Genomic DNA, 23,990 nt, shown 5'->3' with positions numbered 1-23,990 from the left:
GGAGATAGGCTTGCCTTGAACAGGGTGTAGATGAGCTATAAATCAATTTAAGTGGAATAGAGGAAAAGTGAAATTAATACGGCTGTGCTTGGGGCATTTTTGATTGTCAGCAAAGGTGCATTCAGTTTTGTCACCTGAGGGTAATCTGGTTTCTGCTGGTTTGTGCATTATCTGGGGAAATCTTTGAGCACTGCAGTATGATATCGTGTAGATTTTGATTGACTTACACTGCATATATATAATACATATTATATTGTATAATATTCAAAACAGGCTTTAAGTGAAATCTTCCATTTTGAAGCAGGAGCGATGATTACAAAGCTTTTTCCTCATGGCTTGTCTTCAGTATTTTTGTGGAGGAGCATGCCCTAGGAAAAGTGGACTGCGGGGTTGTGTGTAGTTCATTTTTGGAATAGTTCCAGGCTAGATATGTGATTTTCAGGCCAAACTTTGTGTTTTTCCAAAGCAGTCTGGTCACTGGCTCACTGCTGCCTTGCTGCAGCTGTCCTGGGCTATGAGTGTGGAGCATTTACCCTGTTTGAGGTCTTAGAGCTGAATGCAAGTAAACAACTACCAGCATCAGCTGATACACACACAGGTTTGGGAGTGATGACTGGATGTTGTTTTGAGAGGTACTGTTGTTCACATCAATTTGAGAGTCATAAAATAATTTGGGAGTGAGGCAGCAGCTGCATTAATTGTACTCGCCTATGCCACCCACGTTAGAGGAGATGATAAATTGTCTTTCTAAGTTCAGGAACTGTTAACACCCCGAGCTGTTGTAGGCCAGGCTGTGATTGGGTAGTTAATCCCCAAAAAAATCTCATTGTATGAAGTTCTTTATTGATCACCAGCACCTGTTAGTAGAAGATTTCAGGTTTCTGTCTATAGAAAAAATTATTTATAACCTACTTTATCTGTAACAAGCACAATATACTGAAAGAGTAATAAAATGCATCTAAATTGTGTAAGGCCCTCAGCATCAAAAGAAAAATAAACAATAAGAAAAAAAGTGTGACTTACAGAAAGGAAAAAAGGAGATACATGATACAGAAAAGAATAAGATATGTGGAGCCAGCAGCAGTCATGTTTTTGCAGAATCTTTGTGAAACTGAACAAGAAAAATCCTTAAAAATATGGAGAGCTACAGTGAAGGAAACATTCCATCTGGCTGTGGTGGGAGGTGACTGGTAATAGGACAGAGCTGAGTCTCTGGATGGTGTCTTTGTGATAAACTGAAAATCTGTGCATTCTCTTTTCTCTGGTATAGCCTGACTATGCTAGAAGCATGGCTATGTTTTATAGGAAAAGAAAATTAAGGGTTAAAAGGAAATGTGATAGTGTAATCTGCTGACTGTCTAGGTAAGCAGAAAAACTGGCAGTTGCACAGAAAAAGAATTTTGATGCAAAATGGAATTGTCTGTGTGTATATGTTAAAGTTATGATTAATGAGTGGTGGTGAGTAGACTTCCTGGTATAAACATGACATTCTGAGCATGCAGCTTGTTTGAATTGCCATGGTTTCTTGGAAATGTAGAAAATTCTGTCATGGAAATGCCTAATATAGCTATAAAGGAAGTGTTACATTAATAATGGGCATTTGTTCTCTTTATTTTTAACCAATTTCTTATCTTTTGATTCATATGCTTTTCAAATTAGGTATAATAATGTCTATTTTGCTTTTTCTGTTCCAGCGAATTCGAGATCTAGAAGATAAAATAGAACTTCAAAAGAGGCAACTCAAAGAAATTGAGGAAAAGGTAAATTTATGTCTGGGCAGTACCAATGGATTTTTTTTCCACAGAAAATTGTTTTTCTCTGTTGCACTGATGTTAATAGTACTTAATCTAATATCACAAAATCTATTTTAAGATGAGATAAAAATTTGAGTTTGAGTCATTGCAGCATGAAATGCAGCTCTGTCCCTAACCTGCTCAAAATTATTTCCTATCCAGGATTTCTGTCAATTACAGGAAGGAATCATGGAGTCTGGAGAGACTCTAGACTAGTAGAAGGAGGATTTGCTGTGGTTTAGAACAAAAAAGAACAAAGATTTGTCTCTGAAAAAATCGGTTAGCTCAGCCCTATTCTTTGGTAGCATTGCCTTGCAAAACTTTCAAATACTGAAAAATAAAACAAAATTAGGGAAGTTCCTGCAAGACACTATAATTAGGGAGTATTTCTTGTTTTAATACAGAAAAAAGTAAATATAATGGATCTGATTTTTTTTTAAGAAGAAGCTCTGATCAAGGCTTCAGACAGCAAATTAATTTGTGTCACTGTGGTTCCCAAGCAAGGGATGGCACAAGGTTTGTGGAGTGTGGACTCAGGTTTTTCCCAGGTCTGTGGAGTTTAGGCTGCTCTGCAGAGCATGGACTGACAATGGGTCTTTCTCCAGCCCCAGCAGAGTGTTTTGGTTATGCTACTTTTGCTGAACCAGTGCCTAGATGCCACCAAGAGCCACGTCCCAGCATTTATGGGCATGTAATCCTACATAAACCTACTGCTGGGCTGAATGGAGACCTTAGTGGAGTCCTCAGTCATTGTTGTTTTCTCTTGGGATGAGAATGGGTAAAAGGGCAAAAGGAAAGCTTTTGCAGGACTCTGGAGGGAGTGGAAAGGGGTCAGTGGGGTTGGCAGAACAGAGGGAGGATTCAAGGAGAAGCTCACTGGGTGTGGAAAAGTTTCTTCCTCACCCTTTTCTGATCTCATCATCCCTTCATCTGCTTTCAGGATGTGGCAGCCCTCCCAGCTGCACTTTCAGCAACTATTCCAATTCCCCCAACATCTTCCTTGGCCCCTTCTGCTCCCACAGTAGTTGTCTCCCCTCTGCTGTACTTTTCCTGCACTTTTCAGACTGTGACACCTGTCTGGTTTGTGGAAGAGCCTGCAGGAGCTGGGCTGTCTGCTGCTGTTGCTAATTATTGCTTTACATCACCCCCACAATGACGTGGCTGAGGCTGCTCTGTGTGCATCTGTTGGGAGGGCAGTGCTCCATGTTGGCACTGGCAGAGAAACACAGGCACTATTCACCCTTAAAAGGGCTCTTCTGCTGCCTTTGCCCTCTTTTGCCATGTCTGTACCTGAAGCTGTTCCTGCCTAGCAGCCAGTGATGTCTAAGGTGCTGCATTTAACTCCTCAAAGCAGAGAAATGTTGAGGGATAGACAATACTTGTACAGATTAATTATTTTAAATACTACTGTTTATCCACCTGTTCTAAAAAATAAACATCTCTAGATGTTGCTCTTGCCAAAATGTAGGCCTTTAAGGCATTGCCATAGAGTTTACAAAGCAGGTATAAGATTAGCCAGACTGATAATTTTGGAAATGGAAAATAGCATTATCTCTGCTGGTTCATCAGCCGGATGGATGTGGAAAAGCACTGGAAAAGAAAGAGCTTAATCACAAGCTTAGCAGAAAGCTGGTAATGAGTTAAAATGATTAACATCCTCTTTGCTTTAATGTTACATTAGCAAGAGACCTCAAAAAAGCTTCATCTCTTTCTATTGACCTTCAGCTTCTGGATGGGTGGAGGGCTTCCTTCTATCCCTATTACATTTGAATTATTTTTTCCCTGGGATTAAATCCATCCATTCTGATGGCCCAAAGGAAGATTGTGTTCTCAGGGAATCAATGAATGATATAATTTTACCTAATTGTTCTTCTAAAGCTTTAATGTGTTAAAGGGTGCAAACTGACACCTACATGCTACTGATGCTGAGCAAAATAATTTCTTGTGGAGAGAAGACTTATGCTTTTGAAGGAACAGCAGCATTTATAGCATTTATAGCTAGTGGTAGCTAAGGTCAATGCACCACTTAGAGTTATTGTGTCATGACTATGACTGTTCATTTTCCTTTAGGAGTGGATTCAATCTTTAAGACTTGTGTAAAATTCTGTCAAATCAGAACATAAATATTACAGTATTTCTGCCCTATAGGTTCTTCAGCAAACTGTCCTGTTTCTAGAGGCTGTACAGAAGAATGATATAAAATCTCAGTTTTAGTCTGTGTGTTGATATATTAGGAACAAATGATGTGTAAACATGCTGTGCTCTTCTCAAAGCTGATTCTCTGCTATTTCAGTTGCATTTAGGTTGTGCCTTTGGCTTGGTAAGCCTTGATTCAGGAAAGCTTTAGTGTGTGTAATTATAAGTACTTCTTTAAGTGAATCACAAAACCAAGCCTAATGAATCCACATATTTTGCCATTGTAAAACTGCCCTCAAATGCTGATTTTTTTACTGCTTTTTAGAGTAAGATTGGTATACTGTGTCATTCTTTCAGATTAACTCAATTATTGATGTGAGACTAACTGCTGTAATGTCCCTGGATTTCATATTACATATCTTATATCTTCTTTCTTTTCTTTTTTCCTCATTTTCTTTTGATCTTATGTTATAGTTTTTGTTCCTTTTTTTGTTTTTTTCACTAGCATTCATTCTGTGGCCTTGATGACACAACTGAGCCGAGACGTGTGGTTGGTATCTTTGTATTTCTTTGTACTCAGTTTTTGACTCCTAGATTTTGCCATGTTTTGGGGATTGTTTGTAAGACCCTGAAACCATGAGGAAGGGCATACTGGTTTTACCTGCACAGAGAGGAAGAGCCATCTATAAAGTCCAGCTTGGATACTTTCCTTCCTAGATTTCTGCAGAAAGTGATTGGGTTTTCAATGAGAAATGATTTTTTATTCAAAGATACTGACTGCCATAACTGCAGTGAGTGCTTTCCATTCCTGCAGAGCACGTACATTTTGTCTTAAAGTTCAGTTATTGCTATAGGTTCCTGCCTTCTGTCATGCTGCATGGAGAGGAGGCAAAGAATCACTTGGCTTAAGTTTTGCTTTCTAAGAAGCCCTGTGAGCATAACCACTCATGCAAAAGAAGGAGTTGATTTTACTTCCTCCAGATCCTTGAGGCCATGAAATAACTTAGGAAATAATAACAAATTTTCCCTTTTATGAGGCGATTTGAAGGTTGCAATGTGAATGACACAACATGGAAAGGGTGAGGATAAAAATCCTCTGTGCCTCTCCCTTGGGACATTGCCATCACTCTCACTCTTCTTTCCCAGTGTCCTAGTCCTTTCAGCTCAGTGCTAAAGGCAGTGAGTTTCTTCAGCTGTGGCAGGAGCCATAGCACCAGTACTCACCTTTCACAGAGAGCAAGAGGGAAATGCAATTTAGAAAATCAGTCCCAGTGCTGTTCCCTGGAGCAGTGCAAGTTCCACACTGCCTTTCAGGAAGGATGGTAACTCAGCAGCCTAACTGAGGATTAAACTATGCTATAAAGCTATTGAGTATTATACAGTATTTGTATTGTTACTGTTGTTGGGGCTTTGTTTTTGATTGTTTTTAACCTGATAATACACAATGTTTTTACCTTTACAAAATTTCTAAGGTTTTTCTTGTTTGTAATATGTTGTGAATTATCTTCAAGGAATCTCCTTATAGTGGGAGTTTAATCAGCATCTTTGGAACTGCATTCAGTACTGTAGATGAAAAAGAATAATGACAATTGTTACCCTAAGCTCCTATTATGAGCATGAAACAATATTGTTAGCATGAAACTATATTTTCTACTGCCCATATCTCAAATACTTTTGAGAAATCAGACCTGTATTATTATGTGCTTTTTCTAGGGTTTATGCAGGTCCAGTATGTTCAGTTATCATCTTTCTGTCAATGCTCTTTGGAACTTGCTCTGGGCTTTTATTACAAGCCTTGCTGCATATACTTTTTGTTTTTCAGTAAAATTTTCAATAAAATTTTCAATAAAATGGTAACAAATGCAGATGGGTAGAATGTATTTCTCAGATACCATTGTTTTCTTAGAAGTGCAGGAGCTTTCTGTTGATTGTTAGAAGTTGAAAATTAGTTGAAATTGAACAAAATTTTTCAGTGTTTTCAGGATTGCGTCTGAAATTTTGTTTATTTTGTAAAAAATTGAGCATATGCTTATAGAAAGGTGTTTGAAGAAAGATGAAACCTTGTAGTAAACTGTTCACCTTTCCACATTCTGAAGTGAATTTTTGGATAAGACAGATGCTATTTTGGTTAACATAAGTTTGAAAGAGTAATGTTAAAAGAGTCACCAAACTGTTGCCTTTGGAATTTCCTCCAGGTTTTTTATACCAGTCCCAGTTAGAGGTGCTAACAGCTGGATGAATATATATGTTTTTAAACATGTTGAAAGATATACTGTCCAAATCTAGAAATAAACATCCAATAAACAGTGAAATCACCAGCATTTTTTAAATTCCATTTAAAATATTTTGTCATGCTATGCATTCAAGGGATTTATAGGTTTCCATGCTGATATGACTTGATAGTATTCTGGGTTCTCCTTAGATTAAAAGAGAAAAAAAATTAAAATAAATTGAAAATTTTTATAGTCTTCAAAAAATGCATTGTGCTGATATAATGTGCTACTCTTCCTGTCAACAATAAGCACTTAAGTAATTAAATTCAAGCTTGGTGACAAGCATTTTGAGGAGATAACATAGGGGTAATGACTGTGCAGCCACATAACTACTCAGCTTTTGACATTTCCAGGAGTGCACATCACATTGTGATGCTGGTGTGAAGGGCAATGTTCTTTAATTCATCTTGCCAGAGGTGAATCTCTCTCTGGGTAATCTAACACAGAAAAGCCAATTTTAAGAGACTTAATTATAGTTGGACTTTCGAACAGTGTTAATTTTTTCAAGGCAAGACAGGTGATTTACTGATACTAATTTTGGTTCTAGTTATTCTGAAGGTAATATAAAACATTCAGAAAGGTATTGAGCTGTCTGTGAATTTAGGGTTGATACCAACACATCTTTCTAAAGTAATGTTTTTTATCTAAAGCTCAGCAGACTTTTTCTTTTCTTTGTTGGTTTTGTTTTCTGTTTTGGTTTTGTTTTGTTTACAGGCTATTAAAAGAAGCTATGGAGTGAAAAGCTGAGTCCACATGCAAAAATACGGAAAATATTTATTAAGCAGCTTTAAATTGGTGCATTTTTTTTTCATAAAGCAGTTTGCATAATACTTGAAGCTGCAACATAATTGAACTTAAAATTAGACACTTTTTAAAAGATATGGCTTCAAGCTGGAGTGATTTCACAATCAAATAAGGACCAGCACATCATAAACACTGAAAAAATTACAAACAGGACTTACACTCTCCCACCAACCAAACAGCAGAAAAAATACAAGTGCAATTACTGGCTGCTATGTGAACTGTTATCTACCAAATGATTTTCTTACAGTACCGAGATCTTTGTCTCCATACTGCATGCTTTCAACAAATGTGGTTTGCATTTCACCCAAGAAACACAGGATCTCCTTTTTAATATCTATATTAAAAAAGCTAAGTGTTTGACAATAAGCTGTCTATAGTAAATAGCTGAAAGGAAGCAAACTGTTCAAAGTTGGAAACAAATTAGATTTACAACCCTGCAGTGGTCAAATTCATATTAAACTCTTAAGTTGGAAATCCACAGCTGCAGACAGGAAGGGTTTTGGAGAAAGGCAAGATGGTAGATTGAAGTATGAAAACTCTAAAGTGGGTGAGAACTGTATGGGAAATATGATTCTTTGAATGTTTATTGAAAAAATGGCAATGTCTTGTAAAGACAGCACTGGGAAAATGACAGATTCCATGGTGGCCTGAGAGGTCAGGAAAAGAGAATGCATGATGTGCTGTGCTCAGCGATCTCTTCAAGAAGAAAGAAGGACTCAGAGAAATGGGTATGTAGAAAAATGTGATAAGCAGAGAAATAGTTGAACGTGAATATTTGGAAATCATGGCATTCTCTCAGGTGAAATGAAAAAACATCATCAATAGCAAAAATGGCACAACCTCAACCAGCAGAGCTAGATAAACAGTCATTGACCATCTGAACTGCAAGAAAAACTTGCACACACTGGAAAAAATGGAAGTTGCAAAGACCTTTTTAAGAGAATGATTGGAAAATAAAAAAATATTACTCTTTCAAAGAAGGAAAAGCAAATAAATGTTTCAGAACTGTAAAGGCAAGATGAAGAAATGCATAATTATTTCTGAAATGTTGAGGCAAGATGCAAACATTAAGAGCACAATATTAGAAGATAACTTTCTCCTCCCTCACATTTTCTTGAAAATCATATTTGTGAAACAAATCTACTCCCATGGACACACTGAACTCCAACATGAAGTAGCTGGTTACAATAACACATGACATGAAGTGGAAATTATGATTGACAAAAATAACATAAGGCAATGAGCAACTAAGGAAGGACAGAGGAAGCTGTTGAAGGCGCTGAAGGCTCAGAAGCAGCCTGTTTTCTCAGATAATTATCAGGCTCTGAAGAGGAGTACTCTGCACAAAGAATCACTGGACAAGAGCTTTTACCTACAGAAAGAGCTGAGACACTCCACAAGATTAATTCAGTCACATGCAGCAAATTGTGGCTGATGTCAGGGTTGGAATAACCCTGGTAGAAAGCACAATTTACCTTGGAAACAGGGATCATGCAAAAGTCTGGAATCGCAATCCCCAAAAGAATGTGTTGCTCAATATATTGTTCAAAAGGAACAAGCATTTAGAGAATGTGCTTTCAAATAGAAAATTTTCATGTTTTAATTAAGGCTTTTAGCAGTGTGATGACAGAATGTGGGAAAATAAGGCCTTCACTGCAACAGAGTCCTGGCATGGCTCAAAAGGAAAGGACCACAACAGAAGGTGAACAGAGCCTGAGATAATCAAACCTTGTGCCAGTGAAGGAACAATGATTCACTTGGCAAAGAAACACTTCTCACAGACACAGATTTGCTCATCACTGTTTTGAATAATGAGCTACAAGCGCAAACACAGGATGGTCAGAACACGTGGCTGCCATGATAAGCACACTGCACGGACAGGAGAAGGTCTTACAAGGCAGAGAAGGTATGAGCAGTTTCATTTCCTTACTTTGTTATGTGTTTTGTCACTACATTGTCATTTACATGTGACAGTTTTCTTCTGGCTCATTGGGCTGACGTTTTCCAATGCATTTATGATGGTTCTTTTCTGCACGGAGCTAGCAGGATTTGTACTTTTGGAAAACAGATCATTACAGTCTTACTATCTGTTGTATATTGGTATTTGCTGTAGAGCTGGAAATGGGCACAGTGTGTTAACAGGGTGTTCAGGCTTTGGAGTAGGCTGTCCAGAGAGCTGGTAGAATCACCATCCCTGGAAATGTTCAAAGGTGTGGATGGGGCACTTGGGGACATGGTTTAATGCTGGCCTTGGCACTGCTGGGTTAGTGGTTGGTCTTGGTGCTGTTAGAGGTCTTTTCCAACCTTAGTGATTCTATTATTCTGTGTTTCAGTCCATACAAGATGGACTGAATCACAGAATTTGGGCCTGATATTCCCTTTTTGTGACACAGCTTTCAAATCATCTGTCCCAGCTGTATAAGTGAAGAAGGAAACTGTAAGTTTCTCATTGCTTGTGTCACTTGTAACAGCTTTTCTGGTTTCATGCTACAGTTGTAAATGATATTAATTTGGCTTCCACTGTAAATTATTAATGAGAAAAGTGACAATGTTCACTACTATATGTTCCTTTTGCAGTGCTGTTCAGATATAACCATTGTCACAGAACAGGGTGTCTATTCCATTTACAAATAACAAGTAAAAACAAAATACTGATGTCTCAAGGAACTCTAAATTGAAGATACTGTTCCATTTGGGAAATGATACCATCCAGGGGAGAGCCATAATTATGTTAACATGTCTCGGGTGCATGGTCTCTGGGAAGAGATGGGACTTGGTATCACAAAGAGGTGTGAACTTTGTTGTCCACATGGATTTTTTCTTTGATGTCTATCCATACTTGAAGCTTTTAAATATAATGGCTTCTTAAGGGGCTGAGGAGTGCCTGAGTTGTTTCAGTTCTAGGTCCTTGTGCAGCTGACACAAGGCCAGTGAGTTCATACAGTTGACCGAAGTTACTCTATGTAGCTTTGTTGACTGAACCTGTGAATAGCACATAACAAAACATCAAAACATGAGGTGATAAGAGAACTGTTTTTTTTTATTCTTTTGTACTGATTTTGTGCCATTTTCCAGTCATCAGTATCAAAAAAGTTACTTCTATCTTCTCCTTTGCACTGTAGATTCAGCATTTGTCTTCCAAAAAAAAGAAAATAGCAATTGCATTATTTCCTTGGTAATAAATCCAAACTCTGGTTGAATTCCAGTAACAGATCCAATTCCAAATCAACACAAATGTAGCAAAATCATTTAATCGCTTCACAGGCATTTCACAGGTGCCAGCTGGTTGAGGTTTAACCCAGCTGACAGCCAGCACCCTGCAGCCACTTCCTTGCGCCCCCAACACCCTCCCTCCACTGGAAGGGAGGAGAATCAGAAAGAAAAGGTACATCTCCTGGGTTGAGAAACAGTTTAATAACTGAGAAAAAATATTACTATAATAAAAATATTACTATAATAATATGCCGATGCTAATAAATGTAATTATATTACTATATTATATTACTATATTACTATACTTATAATTGTAATTATGAGGGGAGAGAGAGAGAATTTAACAGGACTCAAGACAAGCAGGTGTGCTTTGCACTACAGTCTGCACTACACCTGCTGACCAATGGCCTCCCAGTTCCTGGACAGCAATCAGTCCCTTCCTGGGTAATTCCCTTTAGTTTGTATAATGAAGCTCTGTGGTGTGGAATATCCCTTTGGACAGTTTGGACCAGCTGTCCCAGCTGTGCTCCCTCCCAGCTCCTTGTGCAGCTCCTCACTGGCAGACAGGAGCCACTGAAGAGTCCTTGATGTAGGGTGAGCACTGCTGAGCAGCAGCCAAAACATCAGAGTGTGATCAACATTATTCTCATCCCAAATCCAAAACACAGCACTGTGCCAGCTTCTAAGGAGAAAATTATCTCTGTCCCAGCAGAAACCAGGACACAGTTCTAAGACTAAACTTACTGAAGTGAGTTTCTGAAGAATTTTTAGATCTATGACTAAAAGAGGCAGAAGAAAAGACCCAACCTTAGCTTGCCTTGTCAAGCCCAAATTTGAAAATTTCTTTCACCTATGGTTTCATGACCTGTCAGAAGTGAAGTAGATACAAATAAAATACTGCATGCAGAATTCCAAAATACCAGTTAAATAAACAAAGTGTTTTCTCTGAAATAGTTATGGAATGCATTTTGAATAGGAAATATCCTTTTTTAGTCTTCTGTCTTGAAACAATAATAATGTAATATATTTATCCAAAGTAAACACACTCAGTTTTATGAACTCCCACGTTTAGTAGAAAATTATTCTCTTTTCAAAACTTTGATGACTAATTCCTTTATTAATTAGTCTAACTGAATCTTTTATGAGGATCTCATGTTGTGAATGGCAACTGCCTTCACACATGCTAATGGGGCTAATGAAATGAGACTTTCTCATAAATAATAAATGTGTTCAGAATCAAGAAGGACTGTTCATTTGATCATCAGAGGCTTAGACTCTGTTACTGCATGCTTAGACTGTAGTACGCTGAGAACGTAATTTGGGCTCTTTTTCATCATGGATCCTTCATCTGCAAGAGAACAAGAATTTTGTTACTGTATTAGAATGCCCAGTAATGAAGGATTCGCTATCCTGAATTTCAGTGTTAAAATTGCTTCTCCCTGGGTTTTCCAGGAATTAGGAGATGCAGGCACACCTGATGAAAAAGTAAACAGTGCTGGAGAAGAGAATTTGACTCTCAGAATAGAAGAGCTGGAAAAGTCAAGGGAAAAACTGAAAGGTGTTCTAGAGGACTGCGTGGAGTCAAATTCCACCCTGAGAAATAGGTAAATGAAAGGGGGGGTTTGCATTAAAATTTATTGTTATGTGACAAATGTACTCTTCACTTTGCCCTGTGTACTGGTTGTCAAATGATACATGCAGAACCAGCAAAAAGAAAGACTTTCTGTGTTTTTAGAGTGTTGGAGAAGATTCATGTGTGTTTTGTATAGCTGTCAGAATAGAAATGCAATAATAATTTTTTAAGAGTTATTATTTAAGTAAGATTTACAGCATGGTCTAGCATATTGTTGCAAATAACCAGGCAGCTTTCTCAGGATGTTTCATTCTTAAATATTCATATGATGCAAATTCTGTTTGTCAAGTATAATCCTTTCCTTTTAAAAGAAGAGTTAATTTGGAATTTCGTGTTGTAAAAAAAGTTCCTTTTTTCAGAAAGCTTCATCTAATGTAGTGTGTCAATGCTAACCATTACAGTAGATGAAGGTGCCATTAAGCATTAATTATGCATTTGACTAGAATAATAAGGTTTTGATAGTCAGCACTGTTCTAGAGAAGGTAAAATTTAAAAAGAATTGGAAATATAAATGGCATTAAAACATTTGTTTGTATAAATTTTAATTGCTTTGAATTCATCAAGGAATTTTGTCAGAAATATTTTAACAATGGGCTTTTTCACAATAATAATTAATCTTTTTATAAAAGATTTTTATATCATACTTTGCAATTTTATACTACCACTTGAATAGTAACAAGCAAAGCAAACCTGTATTTTGTCAAAATCCATTTTTGTGGACAAATTCAATACAATTATGCACTGTAGGTTTAGTACCCACTGAAGGCACGTTACAAGTAAGATCCTTTCACTTCAGCTCCTAAAACATTGGTTCCCTGTAATGTTAATTTTGATGGGAAGCATTTACTGTCATAAAAATTGAATTTCACTGGCTGTGAACCTGCCATAATCCTATGATCAGGTACCTGCAGAGACTGAAGTGCTGTGGTTGTCTTTATGGTGGGTTGTTACTTCATATAGCATGTCAAACTCCACTGAACAAAAATCTTGCAAATGTGTTTGCTTATGGTATTCTTATTAAGTCAGCAGAAAGGTAATCTTTAACAATTTTTACATTCTCCAGCAAAATGTGCAAACCCCAGAAGACTTGTTAGGAATTAAGTATTTGTTATACTGGTGATCAACATTTTGTTACTATTTTTTGGTTTTGGGAGACAAATACAAAAATAAAGATAAATTGATGCAATGCTTGTGACTGCTTATCCATCTGGAACTGTGCTGTGGTATTTACTGAGCAAAAATGTTCATTCTTGCTATCCCAGGATGAAAGAGCTGGAGCTGTCACATGGAACATTTCTTGTGAGGATTGATCAACTTCATGTGAAGCTGGATCAGGTTGAAAATGCCAATCTGCGCATTAAAGGGAAACTGCAAAGCGTTCAGGAGGACCTGATCCACTTGGTGAGGGGATATTGTTTCAAATGACCTGGTTTATTTCCTCTCTGTGGTAGTAATTTATAACTCAAGCTCATCTCCAGTGACCTCTGCTTTTAAGCAATAAATGGTCTCAGCCTTTCTCTTTTGCTACAACCAAAGAAATCAGAAGAATTTTTGGATTTTTTTTTTTGCCTCCCAGCTTTCTATTTCTCTGTTGTTTTTGATAGCACTGCTACTTCTCTCATTCAGGCCCTTGATCAAATTTATGCTCCCCCTTCTTACTTTCTCTCTAGGACCTGCTCAGTGCACTCCTTCTTAGGTCAGACTTTATCTTTCTAGCCCCATACAACAGGCATTTTTATCTAGTTTGCTCATTTGATGGATTCATGAAAATGGAGAAGGAGTGAAAGATTTTCAGGAACAGGCTTCAGTGAAACAATATCTTTCAATTCTATCATAAGATATCCTTTCATTTTCTCAGCATTTTAGGTCAAAGTTGAGTACTCTAACAGGACACCAGTATTGTGTGGCAAGATTCACAAGAATGAGGAATAGTCTCTGCTTTTATAATTAGAACTGAAATGTATTTTTCAAGACTCAGGAAGCTTAGGCGTGTATTCCCATCACGAGTTAACAAACCAAAATATTAGCCCACATCTACCTGACTTTTCAGCCTAGTGTTCCTTCTGACTGCTTCTAGGAAAGTACTGACGATCAAAATGACTGATCTAAAGAAGTTCTTGAAAAAACCAAAGTCATTCCTTCATGTCTCTGTGCCTTCAGTCTTGCTTCAAAGTTGCTGCAATGTCTCTGTGATTCTGGTGGCTCTTACTCTGCTCAAAGCAAGGGCAGTACTGAACTCATGAAAGCCTCTTCTGCCTTTCACTGGCATCTTTCACCTCCAAGTCTCTGTGTTCAAACACACTGCAGTGTAAAGGAAAATACCAAAGTCTTTCTCAAAGTCTTTCAAAAGGCATCTGTTCCTTTCTCCTTTTTCAGCAGTCTCATAAGAGGAGCTGACAGATGACAGGTATAGTGAAGAGCAATGGGAAAATTCCTGGGCTCTGGAAAGTCTCTGTCCTGTTTTCTGTAACAGAACCACAGCTCCTCTGCCTATAACACCCCAGTAGTACAGTACTGTCAGTGTTAAGGATCTGTTACTCTATAAATCAGAGCTGGATATATGAATTCTAAGGTTTATTTATGAGTTCTAAGGTTTATTTTGGTTTAATATGTACTTTAGAACATTCAAAAATGTGTTTAAAAAGTTCCTGTATGTCATGTAGTAGCAGATGTGGATGAGTTTGTTTTATTTGGTTCCTACTGAGATGTTTTGGTGATGGCTGAAATTACAAAGCAGGTTATTTTTGCTCTAAATCCAGCATTTTACTCGCTTTAAAAAATTCTACTTGTGTCATTCCTGAGTTTTCAGAAAACAAGGGCAGAATTATCACTAAATTAAGAAAAATTATAAGGGAACAGGAGCTTTGATACTAAGTTGTTAACTGTATATCTCACTGAAATGATAGGTTGAAAACCAAAAGAAGTCAGAGAAGAAGCACAAGGAAAAATTGCGTTGGCTTCAGGAGCAGCTGAAGACAAAAGAGGATGAAATAAAAAGCCAGTCAGAATATTTTGAGCACTACAAACAAAGGCAGAGACAACAGACAGCAGTACTGAGGAAAAGGGGCTGTTATCTTCAGGGTGAGGTATCTAGGCTGGAAAAGCAAGTCCTGGATCTTAATGCCCATATTGCTCTTTTGACATCCAAGTTAGAAGAGGGAATGGTGCAGCACCTCCAGCAGCAGCTGCAGTCAGTGTGCAGTGGGACTCAGGGCTGTAAACACCCTGGCAGGGAAGAAATGGAATGGAAGGCCTGTATTGAAAATGTGGAGCTTGATGTGAAAAACCACCTTAAGGCATTTCAGCAAAACCTGAAGTTCCTGAGGGAAAAAGAAGAGAACGCTAGAAGAGAACAGGCAGACCTGCTGACTGAACTGCAGCGCTCTCAGAACACTGAAGACTTTCTCAGAACAAAATTGGAAGAATCTCACCATCAGGTCTGTAACTTAAAATTATCTGAAATCAAACTACAGGAAAAAGTGGAAGAGCTTTTAGATGAAAACAGAACTTTAAAAAATCAAAGTACTATGAAGTTGAAAAAGAAGAAAGAAAAATACTCAGAACTTACGAGATTGGTGGATGGGGACAACGGTGTTAACCTGGTAAGTCAACTGGTAAGTAAAAATAATGCAAAATGTAATTAGCTTTTATCTTTGTATCACCCTGGATTACACTTGTCATTAGAGGTACAGTCAAGATGCAAGTGTGAGGCTTTATACTGCCTGATTTTTTTCTTGTTATTATTTATCCATTAGTACTTCCCAGTGTCTCTTTCGCACGCAGTAAAATCAGTGCTTGGAGCTTCATTCAACAAAAGCTTCATCAGAGCTTTTGTTGGGTGCACGCTGAGGACCCTCAACAAACCTTTTTTCCTTAACCTTTGAAGTGCTGTGCTCACAGCAAAAGGTCTCAATCTGAATGAGATTGGCACTAAAAGCAGAGCCCAGAACTTCTGAGACCTTCCTTGTTGACACCCCTCAGTGGAGGAGGACACATATGGTTGGATGAGTTTTTGCATGTTATTCATGCCCAAATGCTGGAGCAAAAAGCACTCTTGACAATAAATGTTGTCTCTGAGAATTTCTGGATAATGGTAAACAGGGGAAGATGGAGGCAGCGTTCATGACAAATGAGCTGAGCCAGTCAGTGGTTTGTGGCTCTGCAGCATTGTGATATGCCCTGAATACACTGAATGGCACTTGTTTGCTTCGAGCACTTCACTCCAGCCCTGCATGGGAAAGCTCTGCTCATGCTGTAATATGGCATTCACCTTCTGCCAATTCATTTTGCTGACAAGGAACAATTATTTTCACAGAGTGGACTCAAACAAAGTTTTAGTCTTCATGCACGGAGGTGCAGGGTATTTTTATTGAGATTTTATTTAAAGTGAGATCAGCAATGCCTCACACTCATTCAGATTGTGACCTGATATCCTAAGAACTCTCCTGATTTTAACTGCAGTTATCCAAGAGGCAATGAACAAAACACTTTCATGTTGGAGGTCAGTCAGACTGTGAGTACTCCCAGAACTGGGAGAAGCTAGAGAGGATCTTGTATCCATAAAGCTAGAGGAAATATATAGACTTTTTTTTTAACCTGGTAGTGGAATGCACTTTTGCAGGCCTGGTGATTTTATCCCAGCAGTGATTCTAGATCCCAAAGCAGTGAGCTCTACGAGGTTGTCTCTGTGAGCGGGTGGTGAGATCATCCTGCAGTAACCAGCAGCATGTGGGTGACCTCTGAGGAGAGCTCAGAAGTTGCATCTCACCCCACATGTCTCTGGAGCTGCCCCAAGGTGACAGAAAAACCAGCTGCTTACCATGAGCCATTGCTATAATCACCTTAACTGGTGTATTCACTTTTCCTTGGGAATGAAGAATACAGTTTGAAAATATTTTAAGATCCTTCTTGAGGGACTTGCACTGAGTTTTAAACAGGTATAACAAACAAATGCACTATGAGGGTACTGCACAGCTAAAGTCAAGAGGAGTGTGGGCTTTCAGAGCCAGAGAAGATGTAGTGAAGAATTACTATTGCTTTGATGAAATTGAGAAAAGGAAAAAAAAAAGAGTTATTTAAAGATGGGAAAGCAAGATACATAAATGACTAGTTGCCTGAGACCAATCCAGAAGTCTTCAAGAAACAGGATTCTTTCTATTTTGTACTCTAATAAAAACCTGTTTTTCCCTCTACATGAAGCTTTCTGACCATTTCTTTTTGAAGTATTAACTTACATTTCTGGTGTCATAGAAGACTAGAGTCTCAGTTACCCAGTCTTTGGTATAAATGAACAGGCCATAATTTTACTTTACTCTGCTGTAGAGTGGATAGTGTTCTTTAAATACTGTGTATAGAATCAGCAGCATTAAATCCTGTGTCTTCTGCATTTCTGATTGTCTCTTCCTCCTATTTTGGTACTGCAGGTACACTTGCATTTTTCTAGCAGAAAATGACTTGAGATAGCAGGGGAAAAAATTGCAATATCTATGATAAACGGAGGAGGGAGACATCTGGTGTTTTTTCTGTAAAACTGAAAAGTGTTTTCCCTCCTTATCTGGAGTTTTACCAGCATGTATTAAAATGGAATTTCTCAGTCTCAGCAATTTGATCTTGTAGTATTTAAGCCAAAATAGTTGCAAGAAAACTATTATTTGATCTCATCATACTCCATCAACAGCTATAAAAATGAGAAATTGTTTGCAATACAAAACCCAATTAAACTGAGCACCAAGACGTGAACTGCATCTCATGGTGGAGTGTAGTCTCCAAGTAAATCTTGTGGAAAACTTGAATTTCCAAACTCAGTATCAGCATCCTGTCTGCAGTATTCCAGTTGCAGTACATGCCTGAATGAGAAATGAACATGCACCAAAAAAAGCAGCTTGTTACATGTGGCTGTGTGTGAAAAAACCAAGCAATGCATCTTTCTGCAGCTTCCACGTGGCAGCTGATGTCCTGATTTCTCAGTGTGATGTTCTGCCACCTGAGCCTTGTGTCTTATTCATCATTTTGTGTGACTTTCTTTTGACAGTACCCACATTTAAATCAAGAGTTGATATCCATAAAGAAATAAACAAAAAGGTGCAGGAAAGGAATGATTGTGTTTTAGGGAATTGGCAGTAGTTTCAAACAGGTTGCCCAGAGAGGTTTTAGATGCCCTACCCCTGTTCAAGACCAGGCTGGATGGGGTCTGAGCAACCTGGTCTGGTGGAAGGTGTCGCTGCTTATGGCAGGGGGCTTGAAAATAGATGACCTTTAAGATACCTTTCAACCCAAACCATTCTATTAGTTGATATTACTGAGAAAATAAGGGAGGAAATCTTGGAAGTGTTGTGGTTTCCACTTAAGTGCCTCCCAGTCAAGATCTTTTGATAGAGTGCAAAAATGAGGCAGCTGACTTGGGTTGAAATAAAAATGATTCTCACTGGTGGTCCTGTGGAAAATCAGCAGCCTTTTCTGACTCACTAGGAGCTGAAGACTTGGAAGTCATTGCCTTTCCCATGCATATGTAATTTTAAAATTGCAGCTCAGTGCAAAGGGATCAGATTTATTTTCTGCTGGCGTTTGATGCAGAGCACTGCAGGAAGACAAAAGTGCCTGTGTTCTCGTGGTTTCTGTGGTGTAGCTGTTTTGGTAACTGTCTCAATGATGTGTTTTGTTGAGACAGTCAAATCTGTTTCTTCTGTTTACTGAAAATGAGCAGAGTGCATGTGAAATGTGACCTGCTGTTATCAAGCAATAGGGGTATCTGCTTTGCATCAGGAAGTGTCAAAATTTTCAAATTCAATCAGGGACTCAAGATAAATGTCAAGAACAAATATTAAATATGCAATTAAATTATCAATGGAAACCCAAAATTTTGTTCAGAATGGTTATTCCACTTGGAGTTCTTCCAACCTAGGAACAATTATTTTTGTAGCTGGGCACTGAGCTAATAGTCTTATTCCCCACTTGATTGGACTTTCTTTTATCTTTGTTGATGACCATATAATTTAGTCAGTGTTTCACCTTTGATCTGACATATTACATGCTTGTGACTTAGATTTTCTTCCTAAATGCTTTGTAAAGTGTGAAGGAAAAAACTAAAGAAAAGTTTATGATTACAGCTGGAAATGTGAATTATTTTAAAAAATTATTTACTGGAAAATGTTGAAATAAGAAAATTGTATGAAACAATAGCAGTTCTAATGAAATAATGGGTCTCTTGAATGTAAAATAGCAAAGGAAATTTATTTGCCTGTTGTTCATATCACAAACACCTGTATACGTATATAACCCGTGGGGTTTTTTTTCCTTTTCCTCCCCCTTTTCCCATTAAGAATGGAGATCTAATTCAGGATGAAGTTCAGAATCTGAAATGGAGGGCAGTCTTGGATTCACTCAGAAGCAGAGGTACTCAAACTCCAGTTGTGCTGCTACATGATAAAGAGTCTGGTATGCAAAGAAATATGAATTTTTGCTTTCATTTCTGTGCCATTAAAGTGAAGATGATTTCTTTCATGGGGTGTGTATGACTTAACAGGTGTAAACCCTTTGAAAATCCTCCTAATCTGTAAACTGTATCTGGGGAAGGTGAAATGATAACTGTTTGCCACTATTCAGATAGGAGCTTTCACAAGAAATCCTAGAACTTTCAAGAAACTACAGAGGGGAGGGGGTACTTTGTATGTCCTGGAGGAAGTACAGTATTTGGGAATGCCATGCAGCAGACAGATTTGCTCTTCAGATCAAACAACATGAAATCTATTTCCTTGGCAGATTATATCAGGTAAATTCTTCCAACATAAATTAATGGGAATTTTATAGAAAATTTTAGTGTATGTAAATGCAGACCTGCACTGAGTAATTTTAACCTGTAAGTTTAATCCCTAAGTTTTCACCTGCCCACTGTAATAAAATGTATTTTCCATTTCTAAATACTTGGGGAACTGGAAACCATGAACCCCAAATACACCTTGGTTTAGACCTCGATATTTATGGGGTTTTTATGAAGCTCATTTTCATGTCTAACTTTATACTTGTATCTGAATCAGTGGTGATGTATGCTGCTGGTAGAGAAGGTAATTTTGAGAATACTCACTAAAATATTTTTCTATTCAGAACATCTGCTCTGATGGTTTTGGGTTTGCTTTTTGGGTAACTATCTGGGAGTGACATTACATTTACCAGTGCTTTCCCATAACAGAAACACCAGCCTGTAGTTGTGAGGGACTAAAGCAGATGGAGGAGCTACCAGAAGACCTTATACCAGTTTTGGAATGCAGTTCCAGTGACTTTGAGAAAGTTGCTGGTCTAGCTGAGACTGAGCAGGTGAGAAGAAAAATTACTGCTGTTCTTGCTATCTTTGTGCACGGGGAGCATGTGAAATTGGAGAGAAAATGAAGAGTCGGTGTAATTAAAGGTGAATAAAAAAGTAGATTTAAATCATAGCTACTACAGATGCTTTATAAGGTGAATACAGATGTGCACTAAGACAATGGTTGACTTACTCATACCTAATTTGTAACATTACTCTTGTTGCAAGTCTTTAAGTCATTTGAAAACCCTTTGTATGGAAATATTTTTTCTCATCAATCTGTAATCAAGTATTTTTTTGGATGAAGGAAAAAACAAATTATGATTAGTAACATATTGTAGCATATATTTTTCAATTTGAAACCTTTCTCATTTGCTGTCATCAGGTCACCCTTGGACCAGAGAGGGCAGATACTCTAGAGGACAGTTTCACTTTGCTCAGGTGTACCCCAAGTCATCATGCAGCAGGACTGCTTCCCCCTAGTTCTGAGAAGTTACCCAATGATGAGACAAGTAGGGAAACCAAAGATGAAGAAACCATTTTTCTCTTGAAGGATCACACTGTAACTTCACCAGTGAAGACATTCCCTGCTTCTGTGGTTGAAACCTTAATGAGGAAGAAGCTCCACCTGACCTTGTTGGAGCCTGGAAGATGTCCCATAACAGCTTTCACCGCTGAGAAGAAAGTGAGGAATTTGAGTTTCTGTGAGACAAATACTAATCTTTGGTCTGATGGCCTTTGCATTGTTGCAAAAGGAGGATTTTATGACAGAGCTACTGAATTTCTTCATGGAATGTTACCTTCCACTGTGGCTGAAATTTTCACAACATCTCTAGAAGAATGCAACATGGAAAAACACTGGGGAAACAAGCAAATTCTTCTAGGAAGTGTGAGTGAGAACAAATGTCTGGATAAAGATGCTGCTGATGAAAAGTATCACCAAAATCTCTTTACAGGGAGACCTGAAAGAGAGGAAATACAGAATGATGAAGCCAAACAACAACAGGTGACCCGTAATCTTGAGGAAAGTTCTAAAGTTTCCTACAAAAATGAATTATTCAGTCCTGGGAAGCCAGGAGTGGAAGCCAGAGAGAGTTTCCATAGCATGCAGGGTGCCCCAAGTTTACCTGCTGATTTCAAAGTCTTTAAAAAGTGCTTTGAAGGGAGTCTTGAAAAAATGGAGAAAGAAGAAAATATTTCAGAAAACTGCATCCCTGATGTGAATAGTGGATATAATGGAGAAGACATAATTGAAATGGAAGAGAAAGGAAAGCAGGCTCAGAAACCAACTCACCAAACAAGCCCCTCCAGCAATATTGGCCTGAAAAAAAGGAAAGGCCAGACCTTGAAACTCCATGAACCAAATAAGAATTTCTCATGTCAAAAAATAGGTGCTAAAAATGTGCAGCATGAATACTCTCAGAATTTTTTTCCATTGGATGAAGAGAGGAATCTGCTAAACTTGCTGTTTCCTCTGCAAGAGAGGCCTGTGTGCTTAAGCAAACCATTCCAGCCAGGAAACAGTTTTTGTAAGTGTTTCTGTCCTCTGTCAACCTGGGAAGCTGGAAATGAATGTGATGTGAGAATATCTGTACTGGAAAAAGCAGTGGCTGTGTGTTCTCAGAGGATATTTCTGCTGATGCAAGAGAATGAGAATTACTCCAAAAAAGTCTGTATGTTACAACAGGAGAATGACAGATATGCCCAGATGATGTGTGCCCTGGAAGAGGAGATGGATGCATATTTTCAATATGTTTTAGCAGCAGATGAAGCTAACATTGTTTCATTCCAAAACTTACTTAATGAGAAAGAAGTTGCTGGTGGGTGTTATGATAACTTTACAGAAGAAAGCACCATGACCCCAGGAACATCTTTAGTTGCAACTTTTTCTAAGAATCTCTCATATGTTGAAGAGAAAAATAGGAATTCTGAAAAAGACTCATGGGCAATTGCATCAAATAAACCTCACGGGAGCGTTCTATCCCTGAATGGAAGGAAAATGAGATACTTCCAGCTGCTTTCTGACCTGAAAGAAGAAAGAAGCAGGTGCTTCAAAGAAATGGCTAAATTATTACAAGACAAGGAGAACTGTGTAGCAAAATATAATGAATTACTGCAAGAGAGAAAGAGAAATTTACAAAGAATAGCTCTTTCAGAAGGTGAAAAAGAAACTTTGTTGGAACATTTGGCAGAGATAAAGTGTGAGCAAGACAAATACAGGACCTTAGTTTCAGAGCTCCAAGACTGCAAAAGTAGCTGCTATCAAACCATTTCTGACTTACAGGAGGAAAAATGTGTACTGCAAAGAGAGATAGACAGAATCAAGCAAGAAACTTCAGAACAGCTTGATGAACTTCAGAAAGCAAATGCAAACTTTATTTTAGAAAATAAAAATTTAAAAGAGTTAATGTCTTCTTTGGGTTTCACTTATGAAGAGCTGAGAAAAGAGGAAAGTATAGGAACAAACAAAAATATAGTAAAACTAAAAGAAGAAAGTCAACAACCTGGTCTTAAGCCAAAAAAAGTTGAAACAGCATGTAGTGTAACACAAACTGAAGAACGGGGAGTTCTGGCTGTAGATCCTTCAGATTATTTCCCTGGCAAAAAGGTAAATAATAACAGTAAGGAATGTTATTGATCAGGATCTTCTGAAAAAAGGGAGATACAAATGTCATTTGGAGGGCAAAGCTGAGTGATGGAGGAAACTTTAACCTCTTAACATTAGCTGGGGTGCTAAAGTTAACTTCAAGTAGAAGGCAAAATGCCAGAGAGGGTTGGTTTTGGAATGTTGTATTACAGAATGTTAAAGTGATACACCAAGATAAAAAGTTAAAAATAATACTTAAAAGACTGCACTGTTCAGGCTTAAAAAAAATTATTTATATTATTTCAAGAGTAAAAGCTTTTACAAGAAGCTTTTATTCTGCTACAAGTTCTCCTAAAAGAAGGAAGCTTTTTATAATGGTGAAAATATCATGTTTTGGTGAAAAGTGTGTGCATGATCATTTAATAATTTATTTTTTTATTTGGTCCAATTTTTAAAATTGTTTTGATGTATATGAAGTATATCTCTAAAGACAGGATCTTTACTCGTGGTGGATTTCTTATCCATGTTTTTCCTCTGTAGCCATGTATCTTACACCGCAGTGAGTTTCTGTGGACATTACTATGTACTTATAAATGCAGAATTACTACTTCACTTGAGAATAGTCAACAGGGAAATATTTATACATAATACCTTGATTTTATGCAATTTTTTTGTAGTAGTTTAAGAGGAAACCATCTGTTGTTCTATAAACACTGGGTGCCATTTGGTACAGGTGAGAGGAGTCATCGTGTCTTTTTGTCTGTCCAGGGCAGCATGTTTGAGAGCTACAGTATGATGAAAGAGCAAGTCAGAAAGGTGGAAGAGCAACTAAAAATACAGCAAAAGGAATTAGAAAAATCAAAAAAAGAGGTAACCTTCTACTCTGATGCACTTCTGAGGACCAAATTTGTTTTTTCTTGTGTTTTCCTTACAAGGCTGTCTTCTTTCTGCCGGGCTCTAACACTTTCACAAAACAGGGAAGTCTCTGATCTGCAGAACCAAAATGTTCCTCTGATCTTTGAGTGATGAATGGCACAATCATCCTTGGTTGGCCAGAACATCAAGTGGAGCTGCATTCCTGCAGCACACTGTGCCAGCTGCTGGGTGCCCTGACAGAGGCACACGCAACAACCTGCCCACTCTGGCATCTCTGGGCAGCTGCTTCCCTCCACATCACTGGGAATGAGGAGAAGGCAGTGGAAGCACTGAGGGTTACTGCAAACCTGAATTGAAAGCAGTTTTGAGTGAGAAGCCA

The 23,990-nt window shown here is 38.0% G+C and overlaps 2 protein-coding genes across 3 annotated transcripts in view; both read left to right on the top strand.

The window, feature by feature from the left end:
• JAKMIP1 (janus kinase and microtubule interacting protein 1) overlaps positions 1–7,396 on the top strand; it is a 144,540-nt gene extending 137,144 nt beyond the window's left edge. Inside the window, exons 21-23 of one of the 2 annotated variants that reach the window (XM_031062839.1) lie at positions 1,695–1,760; positions 4,435–4,479; positions 6,917–7,396. In XM_031062839.1, the coding sequence (XP_030918699.1) occupies positions 1,695–1,760; positions 4,435–4,479; positions 6,917–6,949 (144 nt within the window). In that variant the 3' untranslated portion in view covers positions 6,950–7,396. Of the gene's footprint in view, positions 1–1,694; positions 1,761–4,403; positions 4,480–6,916 lie in introns of both variants that reach the window. The other variant, XM_014309939.2, reaches the window with a different exon arrangement.
• A 174-nt stretch (positions 7,397–7,570) lies between these two features.
• The window catches only part of CUNH4orf50 (chromosome unknown C4orf50 homolog), an 85,258-nt gene continuing 68,838 nt past the window's right edge, over positions 7,571–23,990 (top strand). Inside the window, exons 1-8 of the mRNA XM_031062850.1 lie at positions 7,571–8,912; positions 11,672–11,823; positions 13,115–13,253; positions 14,759–15,454; positions 19,172–19,286; positions 20,038–20,162; positions 20,534–22,756; positions 23,504–23,605. Of these exons, the coding sequence (XP_030918710.1) occupies positions 13,116–13,253; positions 14,759–15,454; positions 19,172–19,286; positions 20,038–20,162; positions 20,534–22,756; positions 23,504–23,605 (3,399 nt within the window). The 5' untranslated portion in view covers positions 7,571–8,912; positions 11,672–11,823; position 13,115. The remainder of the gene's footprint in view (positions 8,913–11,671; positions 11,824–13,114; positions 13,254–14,758; positions 15,455–19,171; positions 19,287–20,037; positions 20,163–20,533; positions 22,757–23,503; positions 23,606–23,990) is intronic.

The sequence above is a fragment of the Geospiza fortis genome, unplaced genomic scaffold (assembly GCF_000277835.1).
Source record: "Geospiza fortis unplaced genomic scaffold, GeoFor_1.0 scaffold666, whole genome shotgun sequence".
Classification (NCBI taxonomy): domain Eukaryota; kingdom Metazoa; phylum Chordata; class Aves; order Passeriformes; family Thraupidae; genus Geospiza; species Geospiza fortis.
Note: the sequence above shows the minus strand (reverse complement) of the source record. Positions and strands in the feature narration are given on the sequence as shown.